Genomic DNA, 14031 nt, shown 5'->3' with positions numbered 1-14031 from the left:
TTTGCACTGGCCTCGTTTTATTATCACATTTTGTAATGTATTAGATTAGATTGACGCAAAGGATCATTTATTTTTTACCCGAATTCGTCATAAATTATATATCACAAAAACCTGAATATTTGCAATTGCTGGCCAAATCATCCAAGCATATAGGTAGTGTGAAACGTAAACTATCATTTGCAATTTTAATGTATAAAGGCGCCGCGAACTATATAAATATGGGGAATAACTAACAATTCTGTCAAAATTATGTTGATTGATTGCGATTACGTTTTGCTTTAATTCACATTCTTTCACTAGAGAACAAGTCGATTTCTGAAATCTCCAACAAACCATTGAAAAATAAAAATAATACTTCTAGGCTTTATTTCTATGCTACTGAAGTCAGGTTCCAGATCCACAGTACATAGTACGCAGTACAAGCTAACTTCAATATTTTAAATAAGTTCAACAATTAAAGTGGCATCAAGTTACTTGCTTTTTTATGAATTAATGTTATTAATTTTAGATTTTTACTATCTTCGAGATAATGATTTGGTGTGTTTGAAATATGACAGCTCTTGTACTTTTGAGCTTTTCTTGCAATTTCACCATTTTAGCACCACAAACGTTAAAATTCGCTTCAGTGCGTGTTGAATGAAACAGAGAAATTATACACTTACGTAAATTTATTAAATTCCACTAGAAAGATAATAAGAAAATACCCGAGAAAATGGTGGTTGCAACGAGAGGTACCTCTAATTTCATGGCTTGTCCACTAAAGTTGAAGAAATTTCAATAGTTGTCAAAATCAGAAGATTGACAACAAGACCAAAACGCAAAACTGCGAAACCTAACCCAACTTTAGAATTTGTCTGGGGACTGCTAAAAATAAAGTTAACTACAATTTTACACAAAAAGGGTTGTTTTTTGGAAAACAAGTAAGTTTTTACAATAAAAAATGCAATATATAAGGTATAAACTACATCAACGTTCATTAAACGTTTGAATGGAGTCAAAGAAATCCAAAGAAAAAGCATTCCACCAGGTTAAACCAAAACAATTTGAAAAAAACTTAGAACTAGTTTTGTACGTTTAATGCAAATATGTTTAATCCACGTTGTAATTATATACTGTGTGTTTCAAATTAATTGTCTTCTAATTGAATCTCAGGTGCTAGTTAAGTTAGAAGCAACCGCTATGATTCTCACAATTTTTTTCCCTACACAATTCTTACCTGTAAAAAATCTATGCCATATACAGTGTGTATCTAAAATATTCAAGTACTATACAGTAATCAGTAATGTCACAATTGATATAATATAGAGATATGTTTAGGAAGTAAAAGTCTATTCACAAAATTCATTTTACTGATCTATTGACACACTGTACCTTCAGGAAAAAATCAATTTTGGTACATAACGTATAAAACCATTTTTAATATAATCATTTCTTCTCTAATCGGACACCAAAAATATCTTTTTAGAGCATGGATATCAAGAAGCAAACTTTAGTAAACAGCATAATAAGCTTTTTAAGAGATGAGCTGGCTGGACACAGCTTAAGCGAAGAAAAGAAAGAATCAATTGAAGTATCCATTCAATGTCTTGAAACTGCCTTTGATGTAGAAAATCAAAAGTGTACTGAAAAAGTAGATCTTTTGAGACTCATAAAAGTTGAGAAAAGTGTTGACGTTACTGATGAGCAGAAGGCTGAGGCAGAGCAATACAAAACCAAGGGTAATGAGTTTATGAAGAGTTCACAATATGAGCAAGCTTTAGAGGAATATGCTAAGTAAATTCTCAATGATTAATCTCCATAAATATTTTCAAAAAAATTAATTTTAGGGCCATACAACTAAATCCTTATAATGCAGTTTATTACTGCAATAGGGCTGCTGCATATACAAGACTTTTAAAAGACCAAGAAGCTATTAGTGACTGCCAGGAAGCCATAAAATTAGATCCTACATATGGGAAAGCATATGGTCGTTTAGGAATTTCCTATTCAAATTTAAATAAATATGATTTGGCTCTAAAGGCTTATGAAACAGCCCTTAAGTATGATCCATCTAATGCTATGTATGAAACCAATTTGAAAGTTGCCCAAGAAAGGCTTTCGAGTTCAAGAAGTAATTTTAGAATATTTGTTAATGAATGCTGGTTGCATGAAAAAATTTGTTTTAAGGAGGCACAGACGCGAGTCTTCCCGGAAATCTCTCAGAGTTCATAAACAATCCTAACATCATTAATATGGCTAGTCAAGTATTGAGTGATCAGAATTTCCACAGCATGTAAGTTGTTTTATGTGATTTTTTTTTTTACAATATGTATTTTTCCAGGATGTCAGCTTTAATAAACAATGTGTCTAGAAATGGAGGAGAAGGCATGCCGGGGGCGGTAGAAACAATGCTTCAAGCGTAAGAGAAGTTTCACAATTTATTTATATTTTTTAACCTTGATTTTTTTATCAGAGGACAAGCACTGGCGCAAAGAGTTGTTAATGAAGACCCAGATTTCTACAACCGGGTAGTCAGGAATGTTCAGACAACTGATCAGAACAATCCAAATGCGGATTCCTCAACACCAGATTCAGGATCAAACAACAAACCTCCAGAAAAGAAAGATGAAGGATCGGCATGAAAAAGGCAGAAAAGATAATATTTATGTGACTGTTGATGCTAGAATCTTTTTATCACCAATGTAATACATTTTTTATTACCATTACCATTATATAATTGAACTTTTCAGTTCGAAATACACATTGCTTCTTTAAAAACTAGAGAAGTAGTAGGTAACTAAGATTCAAAAAAGTTTCAGATCATAGACAAGCACTGTAGCATAATTGTTAAGAAGGTTTATGAAATTAAGTCATGGTGATTTAGATATTTTTATAGTGACCAATATTTAATTAATTTGATGGATTGTTAGGGAGTTTAGCAGAAAGACTTTCATATTAAACGAACTTGGTTTAATGATATCTGTCTAGTAATATTTTGCATGTTAAGGGTGGTAATTAAGGATTTGTAATAAAATTAACTAATAAAGCCGTATATTATTAAATCTTATTGAATCACTGTTATATTTTATTTCAGTCAATTGTTTTCCCTTTGAATTCTAAAAAAAATTGCAATTGCAGCGTTCATAAATTTTGGCAGGATTTTCTTAAGTTAAAATAACATAAATCTTCTTTTAAGTAAGTCTCAGTTGCTTCGTTATTAAGATTCAAAGTAGTAAAATTTCAATTTTTTGGTTTTACATCAAACCTGCTTCAGTTATCTGGTAGATGCATATATTAATTTTTAAAATCTACTTGAATAGATTTAAAAAAATATTGTAAAACTTTCCAAATTTAGCCACAAACAGGTAATCGAAAATCTAATGGCTAAAAAAAAATAATTTTAAGCAAAAAAAGTGAAAATTGACTTGTTTCGATTTTAATCATATTTGGTTCCATAGTACCTATACGATGCAGCGTTGACATAATGAAGTTCAAACTCGAATTGGAAAACTTTAATCGGAAAAATCGAAGTTGTATAATTTGAGTTTTAACCTTATTATACCAATGTTATATCAAACCCGTACAGTGGAGCCAATTATGGTTCAAATCGAAGAGACTTAATTTTTACTTATTTTTTTATGCGATATGGTCTTGTACGCCACTTTTTTCTTTGAAGGTCAAAATTTAGAATAAATTGCACATATTAAACAATTTTTTCCTAAAAAATATTTTACTCATAATTTTAAACATATCGAGTGGGTCAAAAGGTTGTATTAGAAAATACTACCAAATTAACGATTGTATTAGCGCCTTAACGGGGGGCCAAGTAGGGTGGAAAATATCATCGGCAAACCACTGGATAAAGCGGCCACCATTATGATCAGATACATTAAAAAAAACAGACTTAAATTATAAATCTGAGAATAAAAGCGAAGAAAAGAGTATATTATTTAGCTTTTATTTTATCTCGGAACTGAAAAATGTATAAAACATACACAGCTTTTTTCTGCTTAATTTTTGAGGGGTCAATGACCAATTAACCCTATGGAGGAGTTGCCGCTGGAAGCTGGGTTGTTCAACGACCTTTCTTTGCAGAAATAGAATAGGCCATACATTCTAAAAATAATTAGAATTCTAAAACATAGAGGGTTTGTATTTAAACTTGAGGCAGGTGATAGAAGAGTGATTACTCTTTTTTATTCTTATTTAGACTAGATGGTTCTAGTTGTTCTTCCAACGCTTTATTTGGCGACTGATATCCAGGTCAATGGCGGGTTTCATATCTTTTTTTAAGCCCATACCCTGACGAATTCTCTGTGTCCTTGGGATACTGTTGAACATGTTTGATCCAAAGGAAATTATTTTAGGGGACCAGTGAAACGCAGGTGGTTTTGGACCATACATCTATGCACATTGTGGTCTATTTAGAACAGTTTCGGTTACAACATTAGCATGTTGCAGCCGAATTAATGATAAAATGTTAGATAGCAATCCAAGATACTTAAGCTCGTTATGTAAATCTAACTTTCATCAAAATGAAGAATATCCACTTACACTTACTCTTAACTCCTAACAGTATAGTGAATTATTCTTGGCATATATTTTAATATACTAGTTCAGGATACTTTTATTATACAGGATATTCAGAATAGCACGGCACTATTTAAGGCATGTATTTTTTAATACAAAATAAAGCAACAAATGCATACAAGCATGTGTGATCTCGATAGGTAGCGGAGTTGCAGGACGTTAAAAGTTAAGAAAAAAATAGGTTTTTATTTTATTGTGCTTGACCTACTGCAGATAGAGCTTTCCCACAGAGAGAGACTACCATAAAGAGATTGCCCACATAATCTGAGATACCCTGTATAAGGTAATGCGTTTTCTGAAGTCTAAGTTCTTGAAACTGTAAATTCTGGTTTTCGAGCCAAAAACCCTGTTTTCAGAAAGTGAATCGGGATAAAACCATTTTATTGGGCGCCTACAGTCAAATGGTTTTAACGCGTTCAAATTTCTCATTTTTTACTAAGTGCGAGAAAAACCTGATCCTAACAACAATAAGGTTTGCACATTTTCTATAATTACATGCACTTGTCTCCGTTTTATTTTCGGAGCTACAAGTTGGTCAGTACATACATATTAACCTAAATATTAAGCGTGAATCCAGACAGTTGCATCACACACATGGGTCGCCATTCTCTGGAACCGAAGCATTTTATTGAATAAACACCATTCGCGCGTTATTACTTGTCAAATAAATATGGTTTTTATTCGTTTTTAACGCCTCAAATAAATTACGAAAAAATACATATTGAGTAGGACAGATCTAATAGGAACGCGATGCCAAAGGGTGTCGAATTAACAGGTTATTTGTGCATGTAGGCCGAAGTTAAGCGGCTACTTCCTATCGGACAAACAAAACTGAGTCAATTTTCATTTTTAGTTGCGAACCATTAATCTTATGACTTAAGTCTAGTATTATAAATAAAAGTCGTCTTAAAGTGTTTGGATAAACAAAGTGCAATTTATAAACGAGTCATGGTATGAGGCTATTTTAGAATTCTGAGTACGAGTCTTGTCCAATTTAAAACTACTCACAGATGAACATTTGTTGACCTATTATTTTATGCACTGAAATCATCATTTCATTTTGAGTTTGAGATCCAATTTATGGCAATATTGACGTGCCCTCTGTTACAAAAACATTGTTGTCCATAATGTATGTGATGTGCAATTCAAAAAACTAATATTAGATGTTTACTTTTGCTTTTCATAATGGGCCAAGTATTTTTAACGGTTGTGATATTGTCACTATTTTTGTCGTAAGTGATGATTCGCTAGTCCATGCAGTTCAAATATTAATGATTCACGGTTTATTATTATTGAGGTTCGAATAATACAAGTGTAGAGACCTATAAATGAAAATAGGTACATTCTGATGCACAGATTTGTTTGATTGTATGTTGAGCCAAAACTCTTAGCAAAGAAAATGGTAGTCTGGCTGGTCTCATTATATCTATAATGAGATAAAATTCGAGATCTACACTCTCACGTGTACTCGAATCCAGAGTGATTATTTTGTAAACTTACTAGAGATAAACCTCTAACTTCCAGTACGAATCTCAACTATACGCGATTCAACTTTGGTCGAAAATGTCAACTTTTTTCAGTTTAGCATCCAAATTCAACTAGAAAATAAGATCGGTGAACTCTCCTCAATGGATCATCGAATTTTATCGATGCGTTTGTATAGGTTTAAAAACTGCGATTTTTGTCAATGACTACATTGCTCTTTCTACTAGTAGCAATATGTACAACAATCCATGTCTCTCTATGATCAGCATATCGGATAATCACTGGAACAGACCAAAATATGTGTGGCATGCCAAAAAACTTTAAAAAGTGGTTTTTGTAAAGGATGTTTTCGAAAATGTGGAAAGTATCCCGGAAAAAAATTTACTTATGTTTATAAATTGTTTTCCAAAAACTTACCCTTATGGAGATACAGTTCTTTAAAATTTCATAGCGAAAATGGCATTTTCTAAATAACTTCTCTTCCAGTTGACGAAGTTTAATAAAAGTTGGGTCCCTGTGTATCATAATAACATGTTGTGTATGTCTCTTGTGTATCATAAGCACACACTCTTTTTTACATCTTCAAAGAGGAGAGGAGGCTACCCTCAAATTTTTTATCCCTAATTTTAAGACATTGGGTTTTCTTTAACCTTTAGGTAGTTTATTAAATTTTCAGCGTATCTAAGAAAAGTAAAGTAACTATTTGTTGATGTACGTAAACCCAACCTTTTTCCAGAAATACACCATTTTGTCAAAGGGCGCATGTTGCAAAAGTAATGAAATTTTGCGTGTATTTTTACTGTATCACTTAGATATCAAAATAAACAGCATTTTTGCTTTAAAATTGTTAAAAATAAATTTATTACTTTGAACTTTTACTTGGCTGTGCATTTTATTCTGATATTTCTTCTAATTCTCTTCTTCTCTTGCTAGTAAATTTCAAAATTAAAAATCATCGTTTATTATAAATAGAATACACATTTAATGAATACGCCGATATGTATTTAATGTATGGTCTTGCCGAATGTAACGTCTTAGAATCCAAAAGGTTGTACCAGAAAAGGTTCCCTAAAGGTAGAGCTGCTAAAGACGCTACCAACGCCAGAGTCCAAAGAACTGTTCGTAAATAAGCACTAAAAGAAAACATGTTAGATGTCGTATCTGAAAATTCTTTAACTGGCGTTCAAAGATTAGCAAGCCAATTTGTTACCTCTAAGAAGACAGTATTTAACATTTTTCAAGAGCAACTGTTATATCCGTATCATCTTCAAAAAGTATATAAACATATTAATGATGGTCTTCCCACGTGGACTAAAATTCGCTAACTGGCTGTTACAACATACCAACAATAATAACTTTATCGAAAATATTTTATTCATTGACAAAGCATGATTTACCAGAAACGGCATCATTATCTTACACAACTTACACATTTGGTTCGATAAAAACCTTCATTCGACTATTGATGACAAATATTAGCACCAATTCAATTTAATTAATATTTGGGCAGGAATTTTGAGACAATTTTTAATTGGGCTATTCATATCGTCAATGCGGCTACATGAACTACATTATTTAAATTTCCTTCAAAATTCACTACCCGCTTTATTAGAAAAAGTTCCTCTTGAAACCCGTGGCAATATGTGGTTTACGCATAATGGTGCTTCTCAAAATTTCACTGTTGAAGTGCAAAGTTATTTAGACAATGTTTTTCCGCACCAGTGGATAGGTCGTGGAGGTCCTGTTGCTTGGCCACCGCGTTCTCCAGACCTAAATCCTTTGGATTTTTAGTTGTGGGGACATTTAAAAAGTTTAGTGTATGCTACTCCAGTAGAGACCAGAGAAGAATTATTAAAAATAATACATTTTTATTGTCGTCAAATAAGAAATAACGTCTAGATATTATGGAGAGTACAACAGTCTTTCATATTAAATCATGAAAGGTTAACTTTGTTTCTCAATTTTTTTGCAAAATATGCCCTTGTTATTTTTCTGAAAAACAGTTCGGTTTACGTGCACCAATTAAAAGTACTTACTTTTTTAGATATGCTGAATAAACTACGTAACGATTTAAAAAACTCTAGATTTTAAAAGTTTCGGAATAAAGAAGTTAGCCTCTCCTCCGTCTCCTATGAATATGTAGAAAGAAGCGTTAGGTTCTATTTTATTAACCTTGGCATGAGACACGAGTGACCCAAAATTCATGAAATTTTATCAACTGAAAGAAAGGTTATTTAGAAAATACCATTTTCGCTATCAAATTTTAAGAGTTGTATCTCCATAAGAGTAAGTCTTTGGAAAACAATTTTTTGACAAGAATTTTTCATTTCCGGGATGCTGCCCGCATTTTTGGAAACATCGCGTATACAGGGGAGTAACAGATCCCTATTATTTCACCCAATTACCTATTAATATCGTGCATGCAAAAGTGCAAAGCTCATGAAAGATACGTGAGATGGGACAACTGATAATTCAAGGCACTTTATTTATAACCTTAAACACATAAAAATATGATATATTGATGTCCAAAATCGTCACATGAAAATATTTAAACGGATAGCTATCTTGGCGCATTTCCATAAATATACAAATCTTAATTGTGCTTATTAATTTTCTGCAAATGTTTAATTAGTTTCACGCAACACTCGTGCGAAGTAACGCGGCGAGGATCGAGTCCTGAAGGAGGAAGGCCCAACTTTCTTGTTGCAGCCTTGTCCTATGGGTTAACGGTGATTTTGACTGTTAAAAAGGCATACGATTGAAAACGTCATGATACGGGGGCGTGGGTAAGATATTTCAGTGGGTCGATATGTGATTCTTAAATTAGAACGCATACTATATTTATCCTGGACACTGTGTTAGCAGTTTGGAGTTGGGCTACGCTATCACAACGCCGCTTTCATAAAAATATTTTTCTGGAGTTTGGGAAATCTGGAAAATGTATTTTTATAATGTTCCTGGCAATCCTGGAAACACGTGGTCGCAATAAACTTTTTGTTCTTGGAACTATTTTGAACTAGACCGATCGCAGGAAATGAGCCTAATGCCCCTAAAAAGTCCACCAAGTGACGCTGCCTCGATCATCGAGACGAAAAAAAACGTTGACCGAATGAGATGCTTCCCTTCCAAGTTGGACTATGTGACCCCTATTGACTCATCGAGCCAAATTCCGCTCAGCATCATTCAGGATTTTTTTATAGCCAACGGTTCAGTTCGATTGAACTGTGGGATCATACATAAAGAATGGCACTGATTAATATCGATAATTAATCGTGTTCAAATGATGCCAGACGATCTATGTACATTTGGAACGTTTCGAATGTTAATCGCTAAACTATAAAATCAAGTGATACGGGCTATTTACTTTTGCAGGAATTGGTACATTAATAATACGAGAACGAATTTGTTGCTAACGATTTGTCTTTGCGTGCGAAAATCCGGACTCTGGAAAATATAGAAACCGTTCCCGATGACTGGACGTTCTATTTCTGTTAAAAATTATGTGAAAAATATTATGTAACAATATGTTCAAAATCTCTCCGGATTTTAGTTTTAGATATATATTCACAGCTGGTAATAAAAAACTGAGCGTTTGCCAAATATTTTCAACCGAAATCGCTGAGTTTAAAGTGTATATCACACTCCTAGCTACACACGCAGCACATATTACGTTCCTATTAAATTTTTTCATTTCGAATTATTTAATCAGCCGGAAAGGAGGGGGGCCGCAGGATTTTCATTCGAAAATATTCTCGACTGTTATTTATATTAAGAATTCAGGTTGTTTGTTGAACGTGCGGATTACTTATTTGTTTTTCAAAACAAAAATTTTACGCCAAGTTTCGCTCTGCAAATAAATAACGTTTATGCACCAAAGTGATTTTTTCTGAGGGCAATTAAATTTGCTGATGACTATTGCCCGAGCATGACCACTGGCTTTGGTTCACCAAAAAAAACCTTCAAAATGAGTTAAATTCCACTGGCTGGGAAAAGGTATCAGTAATGGAGCTTCCAGTGTAATCGTTAGATCTGTCAGTGAAGTGAAAATGCTATTTTTAAACTAGAAACGTTTCTCCCACCCATAAATATGATCGTACAAAACTGGAACGATTTTTGCATCCTGTAATGACCGTATTGTATGCTACAAACTATTGCCACCTTCTGGCGAATACGCCTCGGGTTCCGAAGAGACCAACCAATCGCTTTGAATGCCAAGGAAAATCCAACATTTTTTCGCTTGAGGAATAGACCTTTCGAACGATGGTTTAAGGTTTCGAGTAAATTCTCGACACAATCAAAAGACATTTTCCACTTGCAAGCAATATGCACAGTGGAAAAAAGTTATTATACACGCACAAGCATCGTTTCGGAAACTACTTATGTAGTATCAGAGAGCTTGATACTTGTGTAGATACAAGATGGTGTTTATATCTTATTAATGAAATCACAGGTCAGGAAAAAGATCATAAATGTGCGTTTATTAAATACGAAGTGAAGAAAGCGGAGGACAGTGAATTTGCGAGTGCGTACACGACTGCTGAGTTGGCAGTGACTAACCGAACCAAGAAGAATAGCCTCTTGTACATGCCCTGCAAATCCTTAAATACTAAAACCCATGACGATAAACCATGGACGTACCCTGGCTAGGGTGCCATCTGTATTACCCGCCGCTTTAAACCGTGGCGCCCTAACTGGGAATTGAAATTGTAACTATAGGGTCGACGAAGTCGAAAATTATAAAAACCGAAAATTATTAATAGTCGGTGATTCGAACATTGAACTTATTAAAAGTAATAATTCCAGAGGTCAATTATTTTCGGTTACGTAATCATTTATCTTTTTTATTTTTTTATTTTTTTTCTTAGAAGAATATGCGACCGGAAATGTGGGCTTGGCACGAAGGCGGTTTCGTTTGCCCACATAGTGTCGGGTTAGCTTTCCTCGCGACTAACCTCTTTTCCTCTCTTCAAATTTGCTTCTCTGGTATCGTCACGAAGTATTATTTGAGAGATTGGGGGGAGGGGACGACGAATTGCCCCGTTTCACTTCGTAATGGGGCGGCGTATTTTTTCCTATTTCCTCCTGTTTTTCCATCATTATATCCTCCAGCATCTCCATCACAACATTACACTCTTTTCCTCTTTTAAAATTAACGGTGACACTTTTTTACCTCCATCGCCGATTCGCATTCCTTGGTTGATCTGCTCCTGACCTCTCTAAATCTCTCGAATAAGAAAATGGTACGCTCCGTATCATTTTCCAAGTCACAGGGCCAGCATTCGTTAAAATCTGCTTTCCCTGTCCTATACAAATAAGAGCCGAACACTCCGTGGCCTTTAATGGCCTGAGTCACAAAGTAGTTGAGCTCTCTTCATTTCCGATGGTGCTAGTCTTTCACGTCCTTTATAAACATTTTGGTAGATCACTTAACTTGCATCTATCCTGACAATATTAGGATAATAGCTATCTTAGCAAGTTGCGTAGATAATATATCTATAATAGCTATGTTGCGGCAACATATATCAACGCTGACTAATGAGTGGAGACCTGCGCTTTACACCGTTCCGGCAGCGAATATCCGAACCTCTGACTAGTTTTGGTCGGTCCACTGTTTGGGCAAGCAATCTGTTAATTTTCTGATAATTTGATGACCATCATGAGGGTGGATTGCAAACTGAGTGTTGGAGACATGCGCTTTGAATATTGTTAAAGTGACTAATAACTCTGGCTGCTATAGTTGGCCTGTTTTCTGGCCGATTTTCTGTGTCCGCACTTTGTTTTCCACATTTTTGTAGTTTATTTTCCACGTGCCAGTATTTTGTTTTCCAACTAACGGACGTTCTTGTAACGATTTCAGTTTCAAAGGTCTGGAAGAGTCATGGTGCAGGCATGCGTATTGCAAACAGTTTGCACGAACTTTCGCAGATTTTTTGCCAAAACAAACCTAAAATATCGCTAAATTACGTATCTAACGGTGCCCTGAACACTCTCACCAGCACCATCTCACATGATATTTCATTTCTCACATAACACTCACCACACATCTCTGACCGTAGAGGCCAAGATCACGCAGTATACTGACGATAGAATGTTGGTTGGTAATGAAAACAACGTGCCAGATTTAGTTTTAAGAATCGTCGCGAAATTATGCTATGTAGAGGAGCAACCCATTAGCCAATCCAGAATGTATAAATATGGAAGGAAATTAAACTGTCCTTGCTGAATGTGCAAAATTTCAAGGCGTTTTTGTTAATACATTTAGAAGTTGGCCATTTCAGAGCCATAGTGAACTACCTCTCTGATAACGCACATAGAAGTTTGTACTTTGCGAATTTTTAGGGTACATCTACAAAAAAAAATGTTGAATAAAACAACTCTAATGACAATTAGATTTGAAGTTATTATACTTAAAATAAGTTTTTGATTACTGCGTTAAAACAACTCAGTTCGGTTATTTATTTCGGCAGATCTAAAGCGGTTGTTGTTTGATTATTTGTCGGTGACATGATTATTAAGCAAAACGGCATCACAAGCCAGTCCGGCTCCAGCAATCATCCGAATAAGCACAACACAACGGGAACAATCCTTTTTTGTAATAGTAATACGTTTTTTAATAAAATAATTATCACTGCGTTCATCATTATCCTTTTTTTTCTGGCAACAAAAAAGGTTTATTTTGGGGGCTATAAGGACCAAAACGTATTTATACTACAGAAACACACATAATTGCTAACTTTTTTGAAATATTTATCAAGGATCAAGTGCATCGGTCAGGTATTGTGTGATTTGACTAAGGCGTTCAACTGTCTTGCGTGATTTTGTGAAAAATCTGTCTCAATATAGTGTGTGAAGATTCAAAGTGATGTATCGGAGTATGGTGGTTCTGCTTAAAAGCGGGGTACCACAAGGTTCCGTATTGGAATCTCCGCTTTTATCCCGTGCATTAACTATTTCTCTAATTTCTCTCTCCTGCTGTTATGTGTTAGCTAGGGTCAGACTATTCCTTTGTGGAACTCTTGCACGCGAGTGCAAAGCGATGGCTCACTAACGATCATTTAAGCTTTAATCAGAGCATAACGCAGATAATAATATTTTCGTCAAATAGATGCGTGATTGATGGGACGTCTGCATTTAACAAATTGAGCAAAGAACTTGAATTTTGTAGCATGAAAATTCAAAGGTTATCTCAGAGAAAAAAATCCCATTTGGAGGATATTACGTTCTTTTTTTATAGTAATCTCTTTTTCGCAATTATCGTAATGTCGTTAATGTAGCATGTGAATCCAAATATTCATTACCGTTGTGTAGTTTTGCAATCCCTTTTTAGTAAAACAAGCTTCATCAGTGAAAATAATGATGGCGTAAAAGTCAGTGTTCTGATCTTAAAAGGAATTACAACAAATCGTTCTTAGCTCTAATTTTTATGGCAAGAGATCTTGAACATTTTGAACACGATACAGATGCAGTAGATTGCGTTATTGTACAATTCGATGGATCGTGAGTTATAGTATATTGAATTGCTGGGCTATTCTTCAGGTACGAGCTGGGGGGGGGGGGGGGGGGGGGGTATATATATATATATATATATGCTATCTAAAACGCGCTCCTCACTTCGTCCATTCACTTCTTCTACAAAAAGGAACCTTTCTCCGAGGTCTCAAAGTAACTATGACAAATGCTTGGAATAATACGAGTAGGAAATACTTTTTTCAAGAAAAAGGTAGCGAGACTACGAGCTAAAAAAATGAATAAAATTTTAAAGGTCACTTACTTCTCAGCGCTGAGTCAGTCATTTCAAGACGCCATCGACTAAAAATTAGATAAAAGAAAAGAAATATATTTTCAAAATTTAGTGGTTTAATCTTAAGATATTACTGTAATAAAAAGTAAAAAAACAATTCTGAGGATAATATCTCAGCAACGGTAGGTGCGAAACAAAGTTTCATATGAAATAATGAACACTCGATTTGTTTTGAA

General features: G+C 34.5%; 1 protein-coding gene across 1 annotated transcript; it reads left to right on the top strand.

Moving 5' to 3' along the window:
- Window positions 1-786: 786 nt before the first annotated feature.
- LOC136409601 (small glutamine-rich tetratricopeptide repeat-containing protein alpha-like) lies at window positions 787-3051 on the top strand. Its single transcript, XM_066391213.1, has 6 exons — window positions 787-920; window positions 1466-1773; window positions 1827-2110; window positions 2167-2272; window positions 2321-2398; window positions 2453-3051. Exons 2-6 carry the CDS (start codon window positions 1469-1471, stop codon window positions 2619-2621), a joined length of 942 nt encoding a protein of 313 aa, XP_066247310.1. The 5' UTR covers window positions 787-920; window positions 1466-1468; the 3' UTR covers window positions 2622-3051.
- The last annotated feature ends 10980 nt before the right edge of the window (window positions 3052-14031 follow it).

This window comes from Euwallacea similis, chromosome 6 (assembly GCF_039881205.1).
Source record: "Euwallacea similis isolate ESF13 chromosome 6, ESF131.1, whole genome shotgun sequence".
Classification (NCBI taxonomy): Eukaryota; Metazoa; Arthropoda; class Insecta; order Coleoptera; family Curculionidae; genus Euwallacea; species Euwallacea similis.
This window is presented reverse-complemented; position numbering and strand designations above follow the sequence as displayed.